This window comes from Marmota monax, unplaced genomic scaffold (assembly GCF_021218885.2).
Source record: "Marmota monax isolate L192 unplaced genomic scaffold, Marmota_monax_Labrador192_F-V1.1 WCK01_AAM20220418_F8-fsc00956, whole genome shotgun sequence".
Classification (NCBI taxonomy): Eukaryota; Metazoa; Chordata; class Mammalia; order Rodentia; family Sciuridae; genus Marmota; species Marmota monax.
In genome coordinates, this window is record NW_026694460.1 from 52,533 (window position 1) to 77,858 (window position 25,326).

Consider the following 25,326-nt stretch of genomic DNA (forward strand, 5'->3'; position numbering starts at 1 on the left):
GGCTAATTGAGGAGTTGCAGGCCAAGCCAATAGCCTTAACCCTTTTCTAATACCTACTTAGCATGGATTTTGATCAATGCACCTACCCAAAAGATATATAAACTTCTAGACCAGTGCATTTAAGTGGAAAATTTGTTATCAGTCTCTATCTTCTCTTGTGGGAGCTCTATCTCTTTTCTTCTCACTTAAACAAATCATACTCTGATCATTTTTGCTTTCTGTTATTGTCTATGAATTTTATTATTCAGATATGTGAGACAAGAACCCAGAAAGAAATTGATGAAGCAGAGAATCTAGTTTCATCTCAAACTCCAGTTTCAATAGGAAGTTCCTGGCCATCTGAGGCAATTCTGATGCTTTAGAGTATCTACCTGAAATAGTGAAGTTTTGCCTTATGTGACTCCTGGAGAATCTGAATGGGGACCCGTTAGGAGGTAAGAGATTCATTCCAGATTTCTATGGTATAATGTGAGAGATGGTTGTAAGGGAGTGTATGTTTGTTTCTTAACACTTGAAAACTGAGTTTAGGTGACAAGGAAAAAAATGAATTTACTATAAAATTTCTGTACCAATCCAAAAAAAAAAAAGTATGATTTTCACAAATTAGGCTGGTTTAAGAGGATATGAGGATCTTGATTATCTTTCATGGACTCAATTCTCTAAGTGCATAGGAAATTTGAATTTATTATTTATTTATTTATTTAATTATTATTAGTTGTTCAAAAAATTGCATAGCTCTTCACATATCATATTTCATACATTTGGTTCAAGTGGGTTATGAACTCCCATTCTTTCCCTGTATAGAGATTGCAGAATCACATCGGTTATACATCCACGTTTTTTTACATACTGCCATACTAGTGTCTGTTGTATTCTGGTGCCTTTCCTATTCTCTACTATCCCCCCTCCCCTCACCTCCCCTCCCATCTACTCTCTCTACCCCATCTACTGTAACTCATTTCTCTCCCTTGTTTTTTTTTCCCTTTCCCCTCACTTCCTCTTATACGTAATTTTATATAACAATGAGGGTCTCCTTCCATTTCCATGCAATTTCCCTTCTCTCTCCCTTTCCATCCCACCTCATGTCTCTGTTTAATGTTAATCTTATCCTCCTGCTCATCCTCCTTGCTCTGTTCTTAGTTGCTCTCATTATATCAAAGAAGACATTTGGCATTTGTATTTTAGGAATTGGCTAGCTTCACTTAGCATAATCTGCTCTAGTGACATCCATTTCCTTGCAAATTCCTTGATTTTGTCATTTTTTAGTGCTGCGTAATACTCCATGGTGTATAAATGCCACATTTTTTTTTTTATCCATTCATCTATTGAAGGACATCTGGGTTGGTTCCTGAGTCTAGAAATTGTGAATTGTGCTGCTATGAACATTGATGTGGCAGTATCTCTGTAGTACACTCTTTTAAGGTCTTCAGGGAATAGTCGGAAAAGGGCAATAGCTGGGTCAAATGGTGGTTCCATTCCAAGCTTTCCCAGGAATCTCCATACTGCTTTCTAAAGTGGCCTCACCAATTTGCAGTCCCACCAACAATGTACAAGAGTTCCCTTTTCCCCACGTCCTCGCCAGCATTTGTTGTTGTTTGACTTCAGAATGGCTGCCAATCTTACTGGAGTGAGATGGTATCTTAGGGTGGTTTTGATTTGCATTTCTCTGACTGCTAGAGATGGTGAGCATTTTTTCATGTACTTGTTGATTGATTGTATGTCCTCCTCTGAGAAGTGTCTGTTCAGGTCCTTGGCCCATTTGTTGATTGGGCTATTTGTTAACTTATTGACTAATTTTTTGAGTTCTTTGTATACTCTGGATATTATGGCTCTATCTGAAGTGTGAGGAGTAAAAATTTGTTCCCAGGATGTAGGCTCCCTATTTACATCTCTTATTGTTTCTCTTGCTGAGAAAAAACTTTTTAGTTTAAGTAAGTCCCATTTGTTGGTTCTAGTTATTAACTCTTGTGCTATGGGTGTCCTATTAAGGAATTTGGAGCCAGACCACACAATATGTAGATCGGAGCCAACTTTTTCTTCTATCAGACGCAGAGTCTCTGATTTGATATCAAGCTCCTTGATCCATTTTGAGTTAACATTTGTGCATGGTGAGAGGAGGGGATTCAGTTTCATTTTGTTGCGTATGGATTTCCAGTTTTCCCAACACCATTGGTTGAAGATGCTATCCTTCCTCCATTGCATGCTTTTAGCCCCTTTATCAAATATAAGATAGTTGTAACTTTGTGGATTAGTCTCTGTGTCCTCTATTCTGTACCATTGTTCCCCCCGCCTGTTTTGGTACCAGTACCATGCTGTTTTTGTTACTATTGCTCTGTAATATAGTTTGAAATCTGGTATCGCTATATTGCCTGATTCACACTTCCTGCTTAGAATTGCTTTTGCTATTCTGGGTCTTTTATTTTTCCATATGAATTTCATGATCGCTTTATCTATTTCTATAAGAAATGCCGCTGGGATTTTGATTGGCATTGTATTAAACCTATAGAGAACTTTTGGTAATATCGCAATTTTGATGATGTTAGTTCTGCCTATCTATGAACAGGGTATATTTTTCCATCTTTTAAGATCTTCTTCTACTTCTCTCTTTAGGGTTCTGTAGTTTTCATTGTATAAATCTTTCACCTCTTTGTTAGGTTGATTCCCAAGTATTTTATTTTTTTTTTTTTGAGGATATTGTGAATGGAGTGTTTTTCCTCATTTCCGTTTCAGAAGTTTTGTCGCTGATATACAGAAATGCCTTTGATTTATGCATGTTGATTTTATATCCTGCCACTTTGCTGAATTCATTTATTAGTTCTAGTAGTTTTTTTGTAGACCCTTTTGGGTCTTCTAGGTATAGAATCATGTCACCCGGAAATAGTGATAATTTAAGTTCTTCTTTTCCTATTTTTATGTCTTTAATTTCTTTCGTCTGTCTATTTGCTCTGGCCAGTGTTTCGAGAACTATATTGAATAGAAGTGGTGATAGAGGGCATCCTGTCTTGTTCCAAATTTTAGAGGGAATGCATTCAATTTTTCTCCATTCAGAATGATGCTAGCCTGAGGCTTAGCATAGATAGCTTTTACAATGTTTAGGTAAGTTCCTGTTATCCCTAGTTTTTTTATGTTTTGAACATAAAGGGATGCTGTACTTTGTCGAATGCTTTTTCTGTGTCTATCAAGATGATCATATGGTTCTTATCTTTAAGTCTATTGATGTGGTGAATAACATTTATCGATTTCCTTATATTGAACCAACCTTGCATCCCAGGGATGAATCCTACTTGATCATGGTGCACAATTTTTTGATGTGTTTTTGTATCCAATTCTCCAGAATTTTATTGAGGATTTTTGCATCTAGGTTCATTAGAGATATTGGTCTATAGTTTTCTTTCTTTGAGGTGTATTTTTCTGGTTTCGGAATCAGGGTGATGTTGGCCTCTTAGAATGAATTTGGAAGAGCTCCCTCTTTTTCTATTTCCTGAAATAACTTGAACAGTATTGGTATTAATTCTTCTTTAAAGGTTTTGTAAAACTCCGCTGTATACCCATCTGGTCCTGGGCTTTTCTTGGTTGGTAGTCTTTTGATTGCTTCTTCTATTTCATCCATTGATATTGGTCTGTTCAAATTGTCTGTATCCTCCTGACTCAGTCTGGGCAAATCATATGACTTAAGAAATTTATTGATGTCTTCACTATCTTCTATTTTATTGGAATATAGGTTTTCAAAATAATTTCTAATTGTCTTCTGTATTTCTGTAGCATCTGTTGTGATATTGCATTTTTCATCCTGTATGTTAGTAATTTGAGTTCTCTCTCTTCTTCTCTTCGTTACCATGTCTAAGGGTCTGTTGATCTTATTTATTTTTTTGAAGAACCAACTTTTAGTTTTGTCTGTTTTTTCAGTAGTTTCTTTTGTTCCAATTTCATTGATTTCCGCTCTGATTTTAATTATTTCTTGCCTTCTGCTACATTTGCTGTTGTTTTGCTCTTCCTTTTCTAGGGCTTTGAGATGAAGTGTGAGCTCATTTATTTGTTGTTTTTTTCTTTTTTTGAGGAATGACCTCCAGGCGATGAATTTCCCTCTTAAAACTGCTTTCATTGTGTCCCATAGATTCCGATATGTTGTGTCTGTGTTTTCATTTATCTCTAAGAATTTTTTAATTTCCTCCTTGATGTCTTCTATAACCCATTGATCATTCAGTAACCTATTGTTCATTTTCCATGTGATGTAGGATTTTTCCTTCCTTCTTTTATCATTGATTTCCAGTTTCATTCCATTATGATCAGATAAAATGCATGGTATTATCTCCACCCCTTTATATTTACTGAGGGTTGCCCTATGGCATAATATATGGTCTATTTTTTAGAAGGATCCATGTGTTGCTGAGAAAAAAGTATATCCACTTGATGATGGTTGATATATTCTATATATGTCAGTTGTGATATTGAGTTCTATAATTTCTTTATTCAACTTTTGTTTGGAGGATCTGTCCAATGGTGAGAGAGGTGTGTTGAAGTCACCCATAATTATTGTGTTGTGGTCTATTTGATTCTTAAACTTGAGGAGAATTTGTTTTATGAACGTTGCAGCTCCATTATTGGGTGCATAAATATTGATAATTGTTATGTCTTATTGGTGAATGGTTCCTTTTAACAGTATATAATGTCCTTCCTTATCCCTTTTGATTAACTTAGTCTTGAAGTCGATTTTATTCGATATGAGGATGGCCACCCCTGCTTGCTTACAAGGACCCTGTGCATGGTATATTTTCTCCCAACCTTTCACCTTCAGCCTGTGTATGTCTTTTCCAATCAGATGTGTCTCCTGGAAGCAGGATATTGTTGGATTTGATTTTTTTAATCCATGTTACCAGCCTATGTCGCTTTATTGGAGAGTTTAAGCCATTAATGTTTAGAGTTACTATTGACATATGGTTTGTACTTCCATCCATGTTTGATTATTTATCCTTTTTTAAAAAAAATTTAGTTTGTTTCTCCATGATTAGCTTTCCCCCCGCCCTCTGTCATTACTGAGGCACTTCCCACTGATGGTTTTGGTTATTGTTTTTCATTTCTTCGTCATGTAGTGTTTTGCTCAAGATGCTTTGCAATGCTGGTTTTCTGCCTGAAAATACTTTTAACTTTTGTTTATCATGAAAGATTTTTATTTCATTGTCATACCTGAAGCTTAATTTTGCTGGATACAGAATTCTTGGTTGGCATCCATTGTCTTTCAGTGTTTGAAATACATTGTTCCAGAATCTTCTCGCTTTCAGCATCTGTGATGAAAAATCCTTTGTTAACCTTATTGGTTTACCCCTGAATGTAATCTGCCTCCTTTCTCTTGTACCTTTTAATATTTTCTCTTTGTTCTGTATATTGGATATCTTCATAACAATGTGTCTTGGCGTTGGTCTACTGTGATTTTATATGCTCGGTGTCCTGTATGCATCTACAATTTGTATATCCATTTCCTTTTTTTTTTCTGGAAAGTTTTCTGTAATTATTTCATTCAGCAGGTTACTCATTCCCTTGGTTTGAATCTCTATACCTTCCTCTATCCCGATTACTCTTAAGTTTGGTTTTTTTATATTATCCCATATCTCTTGGATGTTTTTCTCGTAATTTTTTACCAGCCTTTCGAGTTGGCTAGACTCTTTTCAAGATGATATATTTTGTCTTCATTATCTGACGTTCTGGCTTCTACTTGCTCCACTCTGTTAGTGACACTCTCACTTTAGTTTTTAATTTGGTTTATAGTTTCCTTCATATCTAGAATTATTGTTTGATTTTTTTTATAATCTCTATCTCCTGATAAAGATGCTTATTTGCTTCTTTTATCTGTTTACGTAATTCATTTTCAATGTGTTCTTTCACTGTTTGAATTTGCTGTCTCATATCCTCTTTAAGGTTCCATTCCATCTGTCTAAGGTATTCCCTGAGTTCTTTATATGACCATTTTTCTAATGACTCTAGGTCCTCCTGAGTATTTAAGTTGTCCTGCATTGTTTTTAATCCTTTATTCCCTTGTTTTTTCATGGTGTTCATGTTACTTTCCAACTCTGTTTAACTGCTGTGTTTCTGTTTTCTCCTATAAATTTGTTTTGGTTTTGTATATCCCTGTGGTCTCTCCTTTGTTGTGGGTGACTATGTCTAGAGATGTTGGGCTTTACTGTAATTTAAAGCTGATTCATTAAATTCATAAAAGGCTTACAAATTCTGTAGGCATATAGTGATCTGTTATTTGGTCTTAGGACTTTATGTTTAGGTTGGGTGCTATGATGGTATGAAGGTTAGTATGTCCTGGCTACTTTGGAAGATTGCTCTACTGAAGGGGGATATTAACAGGCAAATGGATCAGGGTATTTGGTAATAGCTAGGTACTTAGGAGCCCTATAGACAGCCTCAGAACATTCATTTATTTGCATTTAGAAAATTACACATAATGAAAGTCATAATGCTTAGGATGAAAGTTAGGGGGAAGGGGAAGGAAGGAGTCCTTAAAGAGAAAGAGGGAGAGAAAAATAGGTAGAATAAAGGAGAATGGAAAGAAAAAGAAAAATTGAAAAGGGAAAAGAAAAAAAATGATAAATGAAGTCTTAGAGTTCTATTTTCTTCTCTTCCAGTAGGCGGAGATGTGCCCTCCGAGCCAAGCTTCTGCCCTCTATGTGCTGGCAGCAATCCATGTAAGGTGGCTCCACTTCCCCTACTGTGCATCTCTGCAATCCTGTTAGTCCAGAGCCTTTTCTCTTCTCCGGCCCCTCCCCCCCTTCCTCCTGCCAGCCAGCCAGGCCCCGCTTACTGGAGTAGATCTCCACAGATCTAGTTACACTTGCAGTCCCCCTCAGTGCCCTATTTCCTGAAGATCTGAGCACTCTCTCCGTTTGCCATTCACCAAGACCCCAAGGTTGTGGAGCGGGTGATCTGGGAGAACCATCAGTTTAATTTGTCTGGACCCCTTCAGTGGCCACACCCCCCAGGAACTGGTGGCTAAGGCCTTGGGTGTCACCGCTGGTGGTAGGTGGAGTTGGGGGTTGGGAGTTCCCTCTGCTTCGCTCGGCCCCTACAGTCATGCCCACGGAGCTCTGGGGCAAGATTTTTGAGGTTTCCCAGCTGTATGCATCTGGTGGGGATGGGAGTCACACACCTGTTGAAGCGAATTCACTGGGAAGGGATCCCGTCCACCAAACTCTGGTGACATCAGCTCTCTGCTATGGCGGTCCCCAGACCCCTTGCCAGAGTGTCCGATGGGAGGGGTCGGTCTGGTCTGTCTCTGGTCTGTCCCAGACTTGGTTTCAGTTCTAGTCCGCTGTTTCATGAAGGCTTGGTAGCAACCTCTTCAAAGGGTCTCTACGCCCCACACGGTATCCAGCAGTGCTGAAATGCCTCCTTCTGCGCCAGTCAGCAGGCAGCGGCGGCCCAGACCTCCGCCCAGATTGGCTGAGATTAACCCGTCTGGAGCAAGCTGTCACCTCCAATAATCCCAAATTCCCCAGTTAGGTCTCACTTCAGCGGAATTTTGCTGGGAGTTTCTCAGCAGGTACAATCTGAACGTTCTGATGTGTCTCTCTGTCCGTGTGGCTGAGGAGGTGCTAAAAGCACTGTCTTCCTGCCCGCCGCCATGTTGAGTCTCTGAATCGGAAATTTGAATTTAATGTGATTCAAGTTTCAAAAAGTTAGAAATAAATGTCATTCTTCTTTAAGTCTGAGTAATATTCCATTGTGTATATAAAACACATTTTCATTATCCAGTCATTTATTGAAAGACATCTAGGTTGGTTCCATAGTTTAGCTCTTGTGAATTGAGCTGCTGTAAACATTGATGTGGCTGTGTCACTGTAGTATGTTGATTTTAAGTTCTTTGGGTATAAACTGAAGAGTGGGATAGCTGGGTCAAATGGTGGTTCCATTCCAAGTTTTCTAAGGAATCCCCATACTGCTTTCCAGAATGGTTGTACCAATTTGCAGTCCCACCAACAATGTATGAGTATACATTTTCCACCACATCTTCACCAACAGTTATTGTTGCTTGTATTCTTGATAATTGCTATTGTGACTAGAGTGAGATGAGTAGTTTTGATTTGCATTTCTCTAATTGCTAGAGATACTGTTTTTTCATGTATGTGTTGATCAACTATATATCTTCTTCTGTGAAGTGTTTGTTTAGTTCTTTAGCCCATTAATTGATTGGGTTATTACTATTATTATTATTATTATTATTATTATTTTGGTGTTAAGTTTCATGAGTTCTTTATATATCTTGGAGATTAGTGCTCTACCTGATGTGTGTGTGGTAAAGATTTTCTCCCATTCTATAGCCTCTCTCTCTACATTGTTGATTGTTTCCTTTGCTGAGAAGAAGCTTTTTGGTTTGCATCCATCCTATTTATTGACTTCTTAAAGAAGAATGAAATTATGACATTTGCAGGTAAATGGATGGAGTTGTAGAATATCATGCTAAGTAAAATAAACCAATCCCAAAAAACCAAAGGCCAAATGTTTTCTCTGATATGCAGATGTTGATCCATAATGGGGTGGGGAGTGCTAGGAAAGAATGGAGGAACTTTGGATTGGGATAGTGAGGGGAAGAGAAGAGGTGTATAGGTGGAATGATACAGACATTATTACATTGTAGACACGTATGATTGCATGTACAGTGAAACTCTGCATTGTGTACAGCCAGAGAAATGAGAAATTGTACTCCGTTTGTGTCCAATGAGTTGAAATGCATTGTGCTGTCATGTCTAACTAATTAGAACAAATTTTAAAAAATTTTTAAAAAATGAAAAGAAATGAAATTATAAGGTTTAGAATGCTTTAATTTAGAATAAACTTTTGAATAAGGTCAAGTACTTTCAATTTCAGACAAAACTAACTGCATAAACATTACTCTTTACATACACTTATTTCTCAGGATAGTACAATTAATTCTGAAATTATTTTACCTATCTACAAGGATTGAATAAAAAAGTTAAGGATAATGGATAGTGAAATCCAACTGTAGCAAAAGTTACAGATAAGCAAGAAAGGAAGTCAGGAGTGAGCCATGTGTTGCAGTGTTAGAGTCACAGATATAATTACACTTACATGTATGAATATATGTATATATGTACACACTTACATAGAGAGATGGATAAATACAAAACAACTACAGATATTTGTGTTCACAGAGTATGTATGCATACATTCCCTAAATCTCCCTGCTGAATGGCTTAGCAGCAACATCACCCTACACAATATGTATAAAAAACACTCAACTACTGGTTTCTAATATCTTTCTAATATCTTTACTTTCTAATATCTTTCTCCAGGATAAACAAGCAGGAATACTTCTCTGCTTCTAAGATTGTGGGAAAGAATATACAAGATGAGATGATAGAGTAGTACAAGAAACAAGGTTCTACCTTCCTTACAAAAGATATAAAAAACTGAAGACATACCCAAGGGACCCAGAAGCTAACCAGAAATGGCTCCCAATTTTTAAAGTTGGAACAATTTGAGCAACAAAATAAATGGCATATATTGAATGTTAACTTAAATTATCAAAAAATTTATGAGTCCATACTGATAAAAAAAAAAGATGGAATCAAGAAATAAGTGAAGGGAAAGAGAGAACTCTTCTTTATAGATATATAAATATCCCCTATGGAAAGCAGAATTTAATGTTGTCTCTTCTCTATTCAGTGTTGGTCAGCCTCAGCAAATGTATTTGAAGTAATAGAGTACAGAAAGATAAAAAATGTAAATTTAATGTTTATTTTGTGCAAGTTTTATTTTGTTCACTATGTGATTAAGGCTCAGCACCATCAGTGATGCTGTGTGGACACCCTGCATCCACCACTGTGAAGAGGTAGAAGGACACTTCCCCTCTGTGGTCTTCTCTCCAAAAATTCATAGTCCCAGTCTAATCCATGAGAAAATACCACACAAACCATGACCAAGGTGCCTTCTTTAAAACATCCACCCTGGGTATCTCAGCATGTCAAGGTCATGAAAAACAAAGAAAAGGAGACTGAGGAGGTTGCTAGGCATGACAGGTAAATACAGCATGGCATCCTGGATTGGGTCCAGGAACAAAAATGAGAAAAAGCAAACACAGTGAAATCCAAATAAAGTCTGGAATTTAGTTAATAGTAACATATTGGTATTAGTTTCTTAGATTTGACAAATGTACCCAAAAATGTAACATTAATGGAAACTGAAATTGAGGGGTACTGTCCATATTGTCTTTGAAACTTTTCTATAAAACTAAAATAGTTACAAAATAAAATTAAAAGTATATTTTTTCTGTTGCCATCAATACTTTAGAAAGTGTATTTGATCAGAAATGTATGTCCATCCTGCCCCTACGTGCCACCCCTGATCAGAGTTACACAAAGGATAGACAGAAACTCTTCAGAAAGGATGGAGGAGAAGTTGAATCCTTTTCAGAATGTCTCTCTCAGCTTCACCACATGTTAGAAATGAGCATCAAGGCAGGAAAAGTAAACAACTACTAGGCAGAATTAAATATAAAACTCAGGGTCAATGAAGACTTGATTTAGGACCAATGGGTACTTCAGTTTCTCCAATAGGTTAAACATATCTCTCTACTTGTTCAAATGATCCCTTGCCAATGATATATACCATATTTTATTCCTGAGCTCATTATGCTATTAGAAGATTAACTCTCTCTTCCACCTTTCAGTTTAATAGTAGCAAAGTATATTGTGACCATTTAAAATTATCACATAAAATGATAGCCAAGAGGACAATGGAAAAAAAGATGATAATATTTTAAGTTTAGTATTTTCAATTAATGTAAAACCAAAGGGCAAGTTAAAAACTTGTTATTTAGAAATTTAATGACTCTTTACTGGAATTACAGAGTCATTTATTCCAGTTATGAATTTTAAGGTATAATCCTTATTATATATAATGTTTATTCTAAGAATAATCTTTTGCAAATGAAAGGTACAAGATAGTGAATAATTAACAAAATTTACATATTCATTAATTTATATGCAAATACCCCCAATAAGTTTATTTAATTATTGATGTGTACAGAGCAGTAATCAAAATTAGTTAATGCTTTTTAACGTGACCTATTAGATGTGCCTGTTTACCAAAAAGTCACTTAGCAAATTGAGATTCAGTCATTATTTGGTATTTCTCATTCAAAATAGTGTGATTCTATGGAGGTAGAGAAAGACAACTAAAGGATTTGTTGCACTTAAACACTTATAATCTGAGATAATGAATCCCAAAACAGAGTAGAAGGAAGTGAAGTCTCAGTGGTTCTGTGAACTCTACTGTTTACTCAGTGGGAAGAAGTCAGAACAATTATAAAAGAAATAATTCTAGCAGAAAATTGTAAATCAGTTCCTCTAAAAAACATTTCAATCCTTCCAGCTGCCCACTTAGCCTCTGGATCCTCACTGCCCTCACACAAACAGCGAATTACATTATACAAAGACCTTAAATCTGAAGTTTACAGGTGCTTCTTATGAGTGAGGAGTTCGGTGGAAAGAAAATTCAATCTCTAAGACTCAGAAGTTACTGTAGAAACTACTCTTCTCCAGCTTTTTACTTCTCAGTACACATTCTTATAATATGACATGAAATCATTGCATATATAAATGATTAATCCTACAATATTATAATATCAAGGGAAGTGATTGGATTTCTTTAATGTATTCTTAAATAGAAATAAAAATGTATATCCTTCCTTTGCAATTTTAACTATTTTATTTATATTTTATTTTTAAGTTAAATTTAAATTATATATAAAAGCATTAAGCTATACATAAGAGTGAAGTTACGTCTGATGTCTGTGATTTAATTTTTTTATACATTGTATAATGTTTAAATCAGATTACAGTAATGTGAGGTGAAGAACGAATAAGCACTTGACTTTACTGGATATCACAAACTTGAACAAGTTTATTTTGTACCTGTTCAAGATAAACCCAGGACCAAACCAGTAATGGTGGACCTAGCACCCAGAATCTTCCCCTTCTAGCCTATTCTTCACACTAGCACAGTCACACCCTGCCTAGAGGTTCCAAATCAGTCCCCAAAGAACTAGATTCCAGTTCCGATTCATCAGCACACCAGTCCAGATTCTAGGCTTTCCTGTGGCTCAGATTCCAGAGTCTAGTTCTTTCTTAGTACTTATTATCTTGCCCTTCACACCTGGTAATGTTTCAATCATGGACAAGAAAAAAGTTAATTATGTTGGCAAAGAATGTAGATAAAAGTTAATAATGTTGGCAAAGTATGTACATAGGTTATAATATAAATTTTTATAAGCATTATGGAAAACACTATGAATATTACTTAAAAATTAAAAATATATTTATTATATGATCCAACAATCTCATTCTCGAGCACATATCCAAACAGAAATCACTGTTTTGAAGAGATATCTGCATATCCATGTTCATTTCAGTATAATTCACAATAACCAAGAATATAAAAAAATTCTAAGTGACTATTGACAGATGAAAAAAATAACACACACACACACACACACACACACACACACACACTGGAATACCTCTAAAAATAAAAAAATCCCATCCAAGTACTAACCAGGCCCGACTAACATACCTTATATACAAACAGAGATATGATAAATGGTGGTATAAAGGTGTATTAAGAATTGTATGCAAAAAAAATATAAAAGAGCTCATGCATAATGGCATAATTCGGTGTGAACATGCTTTATATACAGAGTTACAAAAATATTGTGCTGTGAATGGATAATTATGAATGTAATGCACTCCACTATTGTCATGTATGTAAGAAGTAAATTTAAAAAAAAGAAAGAAAAAAATAAGAAAATCCTGATTTTTGTAATAGCACAATCCTAGAGAATATCATGTTGAGTGAAATAAGCCATGCAAATACAAATACTGCAAATTATCACATGTGAATCTAAAAATCTGACCTGTATAACTAATTAGAACAGCAATAACAACAAAAAACTGATCTCATAAAAGCATCAAGGACTAGAATGCTGAGTGCCAAAGGACCTGATGATTCAGAAAGAAATAGATACCCAGAAGGAGTAAGGAAAGAGGGAAGGAAATGCTAAGTGGTAAAATCACTTATCCAAGAAACCAGAGCCAACTAGGGACAGAAACAAGTGTGCATAAAGGACAGTGTAATGCAAGGGTTGAAAAGTAGTTACATAATGGTCATAGGTCATCACCACCAATAGGACATACTTTGTGGTGCCCATTGTAGGAACAAACTAGAGTTGAATGATACAACCAGCATAAGATATGTAAAAAGGGACAATTTGAGTTCTTCCTTTCCTATTTTTTTCTATTTATTTCTCTTTTATATATTTCTCTTACCTAATTGCTCTGGCTAAAATTTCCAGTGTCATATTTATTAAATAAGAGTTGTGAAAGTAAACAGCTTGTCTCTTTCCTGATCTTAGAGGAAATGCTTTTTTTAAAAAACTTTTATTATGATGTTGGCTATGGTTTATATCCTCCCATACTTGGTTTCTGTTATGTTTTGCATATGAGGTGTCCCCCAAAGTTCACATGAGAAAATGTGAGAGGGTTCAAAGGGGAAATGATTGGATTGTGAGAGACCCAGTCAATGAATCAATACCCTCATGGGATTATCTGAGTGGTAACTGGAGGCCAGTGGGGTGTGGCTGGAGGAGGTGGGTCACTGGGGGCAAGGCTTTGGCATGTATATTTGTATTTAGTAAGTGGAGATCTATCTCTCGGCCTTCTGATCATCATGTGAGCTGGTTCCCTCTTACACACTGTTCCACCATGATGTTCAGCCTCAACTTGAGCTCTTAATGGAGACTGATATGCTTGGACTATGACCTTTGAAACCTGAGCCTCCAAAGAAACTTCTTTTTCCCTCTACAATTGTTCTGGTTTGGTCCTTTAGTCACAGCAAGAAAAAAAAAACTGATTAAAACAGTTTCTTTAGGGATTTTCTCATAAAGTGATGCTGAATTATGTTGAAGTTTCTCCTGCATCTATTGAGACAATCATGACAAGCAAATACAGCAAAATAATAGGATACATAATCCATAGATCTTCTGCACACTAATAACAAAATCACTGAGAAAGAAATCAGGAAATCAATCCCATTGACAATTACTTCAATAAAATAAAATAAAACCTAGGAGTAAATCTAGCAAGAGGGTAAAAGACTTCTACAGTGAAATTATAGAGCACTGAAGAAATGAAAGCAGACACCAGAAAATGGAATCACAGATCTGCAGAATTAATATTATTAAAATAACAATATTACTGATAATAATCTACACATTCAATGTAATTCCCTTCAAAATACCAATGATTCTTCACATAACTGAAAAAAAAGAAAAAGAAAAAAAATCAATCCTAAAATGCATAGGGATTCACAAAAGACCTATAGTAGCCAAAATGATTCTGAGTAAAAAGTAAAAAGAGCAATGCTGAAGTATCACGATACCTAATTTCAAAATATACAACAAAACCATAATGTTAAAAATAGCATGGTACTGTCATAAAAACACATATATGGACCAGTGGAATATAATAGAAGACACAAATAATCCCATACACTATCAGTCACCTGATTCTTGACTAAGGAACCAAAAACATATATTGGAGAAAATATATCCCTTTAACAAATGGTGCTGGAAAAAACTGAATATTTATTTGTAGAAGATGATAATTAGATTCCTATCTTTCATCCCATATAAAAATAAATTCAGAATAGATAAAGACCCAAAATCAAGACCTAAAACTTTGCTAGAAAAAAAACATAGGGGAAACACTTAAAGATACAGACATAGGCCATTACTCAGGAAATAATAGCAAAAGATGACTAATGACATTAAAGATTCTGCACAACAAAGGAAACTATTAAAAGAGTGAAGAGTCAGCCTAAAAAAATAAGAGAAAAAAAATTGCCAGCTTCTCTTAAAGCAGATGATTATTATCCAGATTATATTGAAAATTCAAGAAATTTAACAGCAAAAAAACCAATTGATAATTGGAGAAATGAGTTAAAGAGACACTGATCAAAGCAAGAAGTACAAATGATGGCCAATAAGTCTATGAATTCTATGAAAAAAAATGTTCATCAAGTTTAACCATTAGGAAACTGAAAATCAAAACTAAATTGAGATCTCATCTCACCTAGTCAGAATGGCAATCATCCAAAAATATGAAAACAATAAATATTGAAGAGCATGAGAAGAAAAAGAAGTTCTTATACACTGGTGGTAGAAATGTTATTTAGCACAAGCAGTATAGAAACCAGTCAATATGGAGGTTTCTCAAAAAACTAAAAATAACCTCTAAATGATCTATTTATACCACTCCTTAATGTATACCCAAAGGAATTAAAGTCACAATACTATGGTGATACTTGCATATGCATGTTTACCAAGGCATTATTCACAATGGAATCTGTCTAGGTGCCTACCAATGAATGGATGAATAAAGTAAATGTGGTATATACATACACAATGGAGTCTAATTCAGTCATAAAGATTAATAAAATTGTGTTTTTTATAGGAAATTAAATGGAACTAGAAATCATCAATTTAGTTCAATAAGAAAGACACAGAGCCAGGTGCGGTAGCTCATACCTGTAATCCCAGTGGCTCCAGAAGCTGAAGCAGGAAGATCACAAATTCAAAGCCACTCTGAGCATAAGTGAGGTGATAAGCAACTCAGTGAGACCCTGTCTCTAAATAAAAATAAAAAATAAGGATGGGGTGTGGCTCAGTGGTCTAGTGCCCGTGAATTTAATCCCTGATACTGTACCCTTTCCCCACAACAGATACAGAAAGATAAGTATCAGATTTTATTGCACATTTGGCATCTAGAAAAACTAACAGACCACATGAACATAGAAATGAGACTGCTAGTGAAGAGAAGATGGATCAATGGAGGGTAAGGGTAAGTAAAGGGGGGTTACAGAGATTGGATATGATCACAGTATGTTATATGCATATACAAATATGCTCAAATGAAACCCATTATTCTATATAATTCATATTCACTACTAAAAAGTAATCACTATACAAACTTTAATTATCTTTCATATATGAAGTGCTTCTCTGAATGTAGACTAGTACTTGTTAGAGGTTATGAATGATATGAATTGAAAAAGGAAGGCTAGGTTTTTTTTTTTTTTTTAATTTGGTACTGATGATCAAACCCAGTGCCTCACAGGTGCAAGCATTCTACCACTGAGTCACAACCCCAGCATGGGAGGCTATATTTTATTAGTGCTTGCTGTTTGCATGTATTAAAATATGACAATGAATCCCATTGGTGTGTATACTTAAAACATTTTAAGAATAAAATGAAATACTGTTAAAACTCATTGTGAAACTCTTATCACCTAAGGACATAAACAATTTTAATACTATCTTTGTTTCTGGTGCCTGGTTCTGGTTCAACATATATCCCCATTTTGTTCTTATGTACTGCCCCAGGGAATCTGCATCTTGAGATATATTGAATAATATTATTTTGATGCATAATTTTATTTACATTGCTATTATAGGTGCATTATAATTAATGCATAATAGTGGGATTTATTGTGACATAACACATGCACCTAATTTGGTTAATTTCATTCCCCAATACCTTCCTTTTTTTGTGAGCTCTGTTTTTATTTCCTCTTTATCTCAGGCTTTTGGATAAAATAAAACATTCAACTCTTCACATTCTGAGTCTGATTTATTTCAACTATGTGGAGTTTCATCCATTTACCATTTCATTTATTTTATTTTTGTGGTACTGGATACTGCTCTCAGAGTACTCTGCCACTGAGCTACATATGCAACTCTTTCATTTTTTTTTTAATTTTGAAACAGTGATTCCCTCAGTTGCCCAGATTGGCCTGTAACTGTCAATCTTCCTGCCTCTGTCTCCTGAGTAACCACTATGCCAAGTTTTATTCTTTATCATGATTGAGTATTAAGACTCCATTGTATATTTTGTTTGTCTACTCATCTCTTGGTGGATACCCAGCATGGTTCCCTAATTTGGATATTATAAATTGCACTGCTATAAACATTAGTGTACATGTATCACTATGGTATGCACTAATTTTTGTCCTTTTGGATAAATACCATGGAGTATTATGATTATAATCAGTGATTAAATATCAGTGATTCCATTCCTAGATTTTTTAGGAATACGTATACTGATTTCCATATTGTTTATAATAATTTAGAGTCCCACCAACAATGTGTATGTGTACATTTTCCCACATATTCTTACAAGCATTTATAATTACTTGTATTCTTGATGATTGACATTCTACCTAGAATGAGATGATATCTCAATGTAGTTTTGTATTGCATTTCCGTGATTGCTAAGAATGTTGAACATTTTTTTCATATATTTGTTGTTCTTTTTATGTCTTCTTTTGGGAAATATGTGTTTATTTGACATTGACTTTTTTTGTTATTTTGGTGTTATGTTTCTTCAGTTCTTTTCTGGATAAAATCCCTTGTCAGAAGGATAGCTGGCAAGGATTTTCTTCCACTTTGTAGGATCTTACTTCACTCTTAATTTTAAATTTTCATCATATTTATACCTTCTTGGAGGGTGAAGAAAACATGGATGAGACCTTATTGGATTTTAAACTCTGAAATTATATTGGTGTCTACTTTATGATATCATATTTAGAAAAGTAAAAATTAGTTTTAAATATGAAAACATAGGAACTTAGTTAACTCAATTTTTTGCAAACTTCTATGCAATAATGAGGTCTTCAACTAGAATAAGTGTGCTTAATATGGAAAAAATGGAAAAAGCATGAGATAGTGGTACAGGAGATTGACATGGAAATTTAACTATATTTGAATCTTCTGGGAAAGAAATAAATCAAACATAATAGTGATATTTTTAGTCTAGAACACTGATAAGAAGATGGAGATTTTGTAAAGGAGTTTATTAACATCATGAAAAAAAAATTTGGAGCAGAGCTTAAAGATCTTTGAGAAGAATCTAATATGCTTTGGAGTATCCAATTTTAAGTATAAATTTTAATGACATTCCTTTTCACTTCTAAAACATCTGTATTTTATTGATAAAGTACATGGTCAACCACATTGTGCCCTAAAAGATCCAAGGCACATGAACTATCTGTGAATGACCAGAGTGTCATGTGCAATCTCTACCAATCTCTAATGGGATAATTACAGATCATACTTACAACCATTCTTTACTTGAATAGCAGCTTCCAATTTGTCACTGACCTTTGGTCAGACTGAAAAAGCAGGTCATGGGCCACCAAGAAATATTCTAAGCTTCCTATAGGAAAGTGAGCATTATATGATTGACAAAAATCATAAAGGTAGGCACGTAATGATATAAATAAGACCCCCGAGCAAGACATGAAATAACCTATAACCTTTAGTGTCTTTACAACTGGGGTTAAAATGTTTTGTTGTCTTCTGTTCTTCTAGAAAAACTTGCTTGGGAAAATGAGAAAAGTTTAGATCATGTTCACTGAGAACATGCCTTATACCAAATGGTAATATGAGGATTGTGCATGCTGTACACTAAGGGTAGGGCACATTTTCAGAGCTTCAAATATTAATTAACTTCTCAAAAATTAATTATATATCTTTAATTTTCAAATATACTGAACATATGTACCCCAGAATTGTGCAGCCGTCTAGTACAAACAAAACATGTCTGTGCCTGTCTCCTTTCATTTGCTCGTATATTTTTCCTGAGATTTTTATATAGTTCTCAGAAGCCCTGATTTCTCAGAGTCTAGACATGACTCAAGCTTCTAAAAATAGTAATTCTGTAGGCCTAAAGTTTCATAAGAACATCAACTATCCCCAAAAGGGAAATAATTAAAGAAAGAACTCAGAACAACTACAACCAGTTTCATAGCTGTGCTTCAGACACTAACCTTTCCGGGTTTTGCTGCAAAACAGTAAATGCTTAATCTCCCAGCATATACAACTAAGATAGATAAGAATATCTTAATAAACGTGGTCAAAACTATTATTTACCATGATAGAATTTTAATTTTTAAATTGTGTGTGTTTATGTGAAATTTTCAAAAATTCTGTCAGAAATCTTCCAATTTTTAAATGTAGATTTTTTTCCAAACTAAATTATTGAAGACCATTGATCTCAAAAATTGGGTAAGGGCTGGGGTTATGGCTGCATCATAGAGCACTTGCCTGGCATGTGTGAGGTACTAGGTTAGATCCCCAGCACCACATAAAGATAGATAAAAAAAATAAAAATAAAGGTATTGTGTTCATTTACAACTAAAAATTTAAAAAAATAAGTGGGTCAGCATCATATGATACATTATTTTTCATAATGTACATAGATTACAATAAATTCTTATATGGAATAACATGGACTTTCCTTTCATTCATTGATGAATATGTTGATCAAAAGGAAGATGTATCAGAAAAATCTAAATGAAGCTGGGCATGGTGATTGATGCCAGTAATACCAACTATTTGGAAGGCTGACGAAGGAGAACAACAAGTCTAAGGCTAGCGTCATAAATTTAGGGATAGAAAATAGAGAGTTGAGAGTTTTCAGTAGCTGAGTGTCCCTGGATTCAATTTCCATTATAACAAAAAAGGAAAAAAGAAAGAAACAAAAAAGAAATGTCCAAATTAGTTTTTCTTGCAAGTATTTATTTTCTTTACAACACATTACTTGGAATTTACAACATACTGATTAAAAAAAAATACCTATTTAATCCAAGTATATTTGTTCTCATGAGTTGTAACAAATTTTGTGATGAAATTTTAATTTTTATGTATGAGTTGCAGACTTATGTTATTACATTTTCAACTTTTAGTGATGCAGATTTTCAATATCCATACATCCAAAATATATATAATAAAATACTCATATTATTCAAGTAACCAAGTTGCTTTCCAATTCAGAAGACAAATTATAACTTTTTCATACATTATAAGAGTTTCTTTGATGTTCTAATTTATGCAAAAGTGCTTCTAGATAGCAGTTCATTAGTAATATCTCTTCCCTTGTTCTTTCAATGTTTCAGAAGACTTATTTTTATGATATTCAATAGGAATGTGAATAAACTTATCCATATTTTTCTTCAATTGTTCTATTCATTTTAATTTAGTAATAAATTCTTTAATTAATCATAAAAATTACTACCCACATATTTGTTAAGCCAAACCATGGATTTTTTAAATAAAAGAGCTACATGAAATGAAGTTAATGAAATTTAAGAATCATGATTCTTTCTGTCCCGATGCCCATCAATATATGAATGAATCAAGAAAATGTGATATATATGCATAATGGAGTTTGATTAGGCCCAAAAGAATAAAATAAAGACATTTGCTGGTAAATAGTTGGAAATGGAGAACATCATGCTAAGTGAAATAAGCCAGATTCAGATAATTAAGGCTTGAATATTTTTTCTCATTATGTTGAAGCTAGACAAAATACAGGAAAGAATTAGCAGGGGTGTTAGCAGGGATTGGAGTGAGGATCAGATATCATAGGGAAGATCAGTGGTACACAGAAGGTAGAGAAAGAGAAAGGACAGAATGAATTTAACAAAATCATGCTATATGCATACAAAAATGTACCAAAGGAAATTTCATCTTTATGTACATGTGAAAATCACCCATCAAAATAAATAAATAAATAGATAGATAAAATTTCAGTACAGTAGAGGAAGGAGAATAGGGAGTAGGAGAATGGGAGATAAAAGTGGGAGAATAGTAATTAAAATCAATTTCTTGCCTGATGACCTTATCAAAATGAACCCAACTACTATGTATAACTGTAGTGTTAAAATAAAAAAAATCATTATTTTTGAGAGCAGAATGCTTCATACAAAATGAAGTACAGGCAGGGTGCACATAGAGACCTTAGATGGCTCATAGAGAATGATGAAATGTTTCTCAAGTGACACTGATAGGAAGCCCACTGATGAATGGTTGTCAAGGAATTGTTATTGTGATTTGCTTGAACTAATGTAATTATAATTTATACTATTAACATATCTTAATATTTAACAAAGTTACTTTTTCATTATGTAACAACCCAAACAGAATTATGTAAGTAATTTTTCAAAAAGAGAGCACCCACACATTAGCCAGGTGTAATACTTGCCTACCTGATTAAGGAATATATGAATTAAGATATATTTTAATAGAAGAACATACAACACAAGCATACAACAAAAGCATACAATACAAGGTTCATGACAGGAATGAGTAATAAAAGAGACCTTTATAAACCTACTCAAATTGCTAAATAGTTACATTTTCTGCCTACGAATTTTGTTTGGAACTGAAAATGCTCCTCACCAGATTGCCTAATGCCTCCTTTACATCCTTATTCCTCAGGGTGTAGATGAAGGGGTTGGCTGTAGGAGTCACCACTCCATAGAAGAGGGCCATGAACTTGGGCTGGTCCCTTTTAATGGAAGAAGGGGGCTGAAGGTACATACTAATAGCTGGGCCATAAAATAATAAAACCACAATGAGATGAGAGGAACATGTCCCAAAGGCCTTTTTCCTTCCTGCAGAAGATTTAATGTTAAGTACAGCATGTCCAATGCTAGCATAGGAAGCAAGAATTAGGCATAGAGGAACAGCTACTATAAAAATGCATGCCACAGAGAGTGCTAGCTCATTAGCTTCCTTTTCACCACAGGCAGTCTTTATAAGAACTGGAATCTCACACACTAAGTGATCCAGTTTGTTGACGCCACACAGTGGCAACTGGAGTGTAACAGTGCCCTCTGAGATAGCATAAGTAATTCCGCTCAGCCATACAATGGAGATTAACTGGATACAGACGCGCTGATTCATTATGAGGGTGTAGTGCAGAGGTCTGCATATGGCCACATAGCGATCAAAAGACATGAGAGCCAAGAGAAGACATTCTGCAGCTCCCATAATGTGGAAGAAATAAAGCTGAATTACACACCCCACATAGCTGATGGTCTTCTTAGAGCTTCCCAGGTTAAAGAGCATCTGAGGCACAATGCTTGTGGTGTAGCATATGTCCAAAAAGGAGAGGTTGGTGAGGAAGAAATACATGGGACTGTGGAGACTGGGATCTAACTTGGACACCAGAATGATGGCAATGTTTCCCATCAGGGTCATGGGGTATGTTATCAGAAGAATAATGAATAGAGGAAGCTCTAGCCAAGGTAGCTCATTAAAGCCTAGTAGAATGAATTCTTCAGGTTGACTTTCATTAATGAGTGCCATTATCTTCAATTTGTTTCACCTGTAATAGTGAAATTCAAACACTTTCAACAAATAGATCATAAGAGTTAAAAGACAAAACATTCTTACAAGTTGGCCATATAATTATAGAAGTTAGGATGTAGTAAATCTTTGCAGGGGAATATGCAAAACCCTGACACCAGCTGACCAAATTTCAGTTCACAGCATTACAAATAAAGGCAGTTGCTTTGAGTAAATAAGCTAAATATTATAAAACCAAATTTTTTCCTCTGTATAAGAAAGCTGTCAATAATTATCTTCTTGAGTTATGGTGAGGATTCAATAAAAATTAGAAGTGACTGTGTTGAGGATATTCCAAAATAGTGGTTTTCAAATATTTTCTGACATAAAAATTAGCTGTGGAGGCAGTTAAAATGAAGCTTCTGGTTTCTACCTCCAGGTGTCCATAGAATAGATATAGCATGGAGACCTGGAATCACATGATTCACTTTAAGAAGAGTAGAAATATCAAGGTAGCAATAGTAACAGAAGAAGAAGGAGAAAATCTGGAGTTATGAGAATCATCAAGAAAGGCCCACCCATAGCCTACTAGTTAAGTGAATATTCTTACTATCTCCACACGGAGTGAGGACACTGTATTTCAACAAATCTCTTTTAAATTATGTGGAACTGAGAAAGAAATTCAAACACTTTCAACATTAATTTCCTGCACATACATCCACTAGGTCAATGTTCAATAATCACATTGGTTTCCCCATGCATGAGAATTTTGTGCTTGTTTGTACCTTTTTTTTTTTTTGCACAACTATTTACTTCATATTCTAAGCATTTAAAGTTTAGTCTTTTGCTTTAGTTAATTGATTTATCTACATTGCAGTTTTTCATTTATCAAGTAATTTTATCATCTTAATGAAAGAATTTTGCCATTTATCAGTGTCTCATAGATAATAGATAACTACAAATACTTTTTAAAACTTTTATATGAGAAAACTGCTGTCAGGAGAAAAGTCAATATCCTGATTCACGCCAGAGATTTATTCAAATCCACAAGTTAATTTACATTTCTAGTAAACATTTCTTTACTTTTCAATTGTAAGGCATATTGAAATCTAAATTAGCTAAAAATAAAGTAGTATGGTGAGAAAGATAGAAATTATTCTGAAGTATATTTAAGGTTTATAAGTCTGTCCTTCAACTTTTTCACGTAGTTCTCATACATATTTCATTAATTTTAGGTCTTGGATTCCATTACTTTTGTAACTTCTACTTTCAATAATTTTACATAACTATTTCACTACATAGGGATCAATTTACACATAAATGTTTAAAATCATTTTAATAAACTGCCACACTGCAATCCCTTTGATGTCCTCTTTTTATCACCACTTACCTTTTCGTTTTAATGTATCTTATTCATACTTCATTTTTTGAAGGCTACATTTTTTTGCTTTTATTTGTGCATTATATTTGTACATAGAAGTTGGGTTCATTTTGACATAAATACAGTCAGGAGATTTACTCCATTTCAGTCCTGAGTGTCCCCCAATGTCCTCTCCTCCTCTCTCCCTCTGTTCCTCTTCTTCCATTTTATTGATCTCTTTTCTATTCATTTATATCTTTTTAATTGGTACTTTATATATACACGTGAAGCTAAAATTCACTGTGGTATATTTATACATACATACATACAGCATAATTTTGTCAAATTCATTCTGTATTTCCTCCTCTTTCTCCTCTCTCCTACCCCTTTCTCAGTCTCCTTCTACTCCATTGATTTTCACTCTGTCTTTACAATATCCAACCTCTGCTCATTTTATTTCACCTCAATTTGCTCTGACTTTTGCGTATGAGAGAGAATACATGACCCTTGATTTTCTGGCTTATTTCCCTCAGTATGATATTCTCCAGTTTCAAGACATTTCTCAAAAGAAGAAACACAAATGACCAAAAGGTGAATGAAAAATGTTTGACATCCTTAGCAAATAGGGAAATGCAAATCAAAACTCACTGAGGTTTCATCTCATTCCAGTTATAATTGCTATCAAGAATACAAATAATAATAAATGCTGGGGAGGATGTAGGGAAGAAGGTACACTCATACATTTTTTGTGGGACTGCAAATGAATGCAAGCACTCAGAAAGAATATGGAGATTCCTCATACTTCATTTTTATCACATATGACCTTTATTTTACACCTGAGGAATCAGTAAAGTGAAGGAAGGGACAAGGGGAAAAGAAGAGAAGAGAAGAGAGGAGAGAACAGGAAAATACTAGGGAATAATATTGGCCAATTATATTATTATATTGTATGCACATACAAATACACAAGAATGAATATTGTCATTGTGTATAATTATAATGCACCAATAAAATATAGGGAAAATGAGAATAAGCTCCCTGATGTGAAGTACTCTCCAGATTTATGTATATAGTAGTATTATCTACACATACTCCAACCTTCCAAAATAATGTTTATGATTATTAAAAGCAATTTCCTTTCTACTTACCTTATTTTGTTATTCTTCAGTAAAAACGAAATTGGAAAGAATTTACTTCAATATTTTAAACTTTTAGAGACATAGAGAGAAACTACAGATCACACAGACTTTTTTTAAGTATTAGTTTTCGTATTCTAATCTTTAAGTTGATACAGGTTCCGAATAGAAAAATCTGTATTAGGAAAGCAATAATAGAAAATATCAAACATGCATTGTGAGAGTGCTGTTTGTATGATATTCCTGATACCCCTTGGGAATTGTGAGCATGCAGATCTTTCATTTACTCTTCTCCCAGGTGAATTATCAGAGCAAGTTCTTTGGAACAGATCTCTCTATGGAAATGCATCTAATTTACAATTTGTTGCCTCCTGAATTGAGGCTGGGAGTCAATCTCTCTCTGGCTAAATTTGTTAAAAATGAACTCATCCCATTTCCCAACACACTGAGAAAATACAATTAAAAATAAATAATAGTAAATAAGCAGAATACAATTAAAACAGAGTTAGTTGAATAAATGATTCAGGGATTTTGTAGAAAATATCTCAGATTTTCTTATTTCACTAATTCTTAGAGCAGTTCACATAGACTTAATTATCTCTATTCATAAAAATAAAGGGGCA

The 25,326-nt window shown here is 34.4% G+C and overlaps 1 protein-coding gene across 1 annotated transcript; it reads right to left on the bottom strand.

Moving 5' to 3' along the window:
• Positions 1 to 21,280: 21,280 nt before the first annotated feature.
• Positions 21,281 to 22,228, bottom strand: LOC124075507 (olfactory receptor 2B6-like). Its single transcript, XM_046418949.1, has one exon. It carries the CDS (start codon positions 22,226 to 22,228, stop codon positions 21,281 to 21,283), a length of 948 nt encoding a protein of 315 aa, XP_046274905.1.
• Between the last annotated feature and the right edge of the window lie 3,098 nt (positions 22,229 to 25,326).

Excerpts from the sequence above, each read along its gene's own strand:
- LOC124075507 (XM_046418949.1), bottom strand. The coding sequence starts at position 22,228 with ATGGCACTCATTAATGAAAGTCAACCTGAAGAATTCATTCTACTAGGC.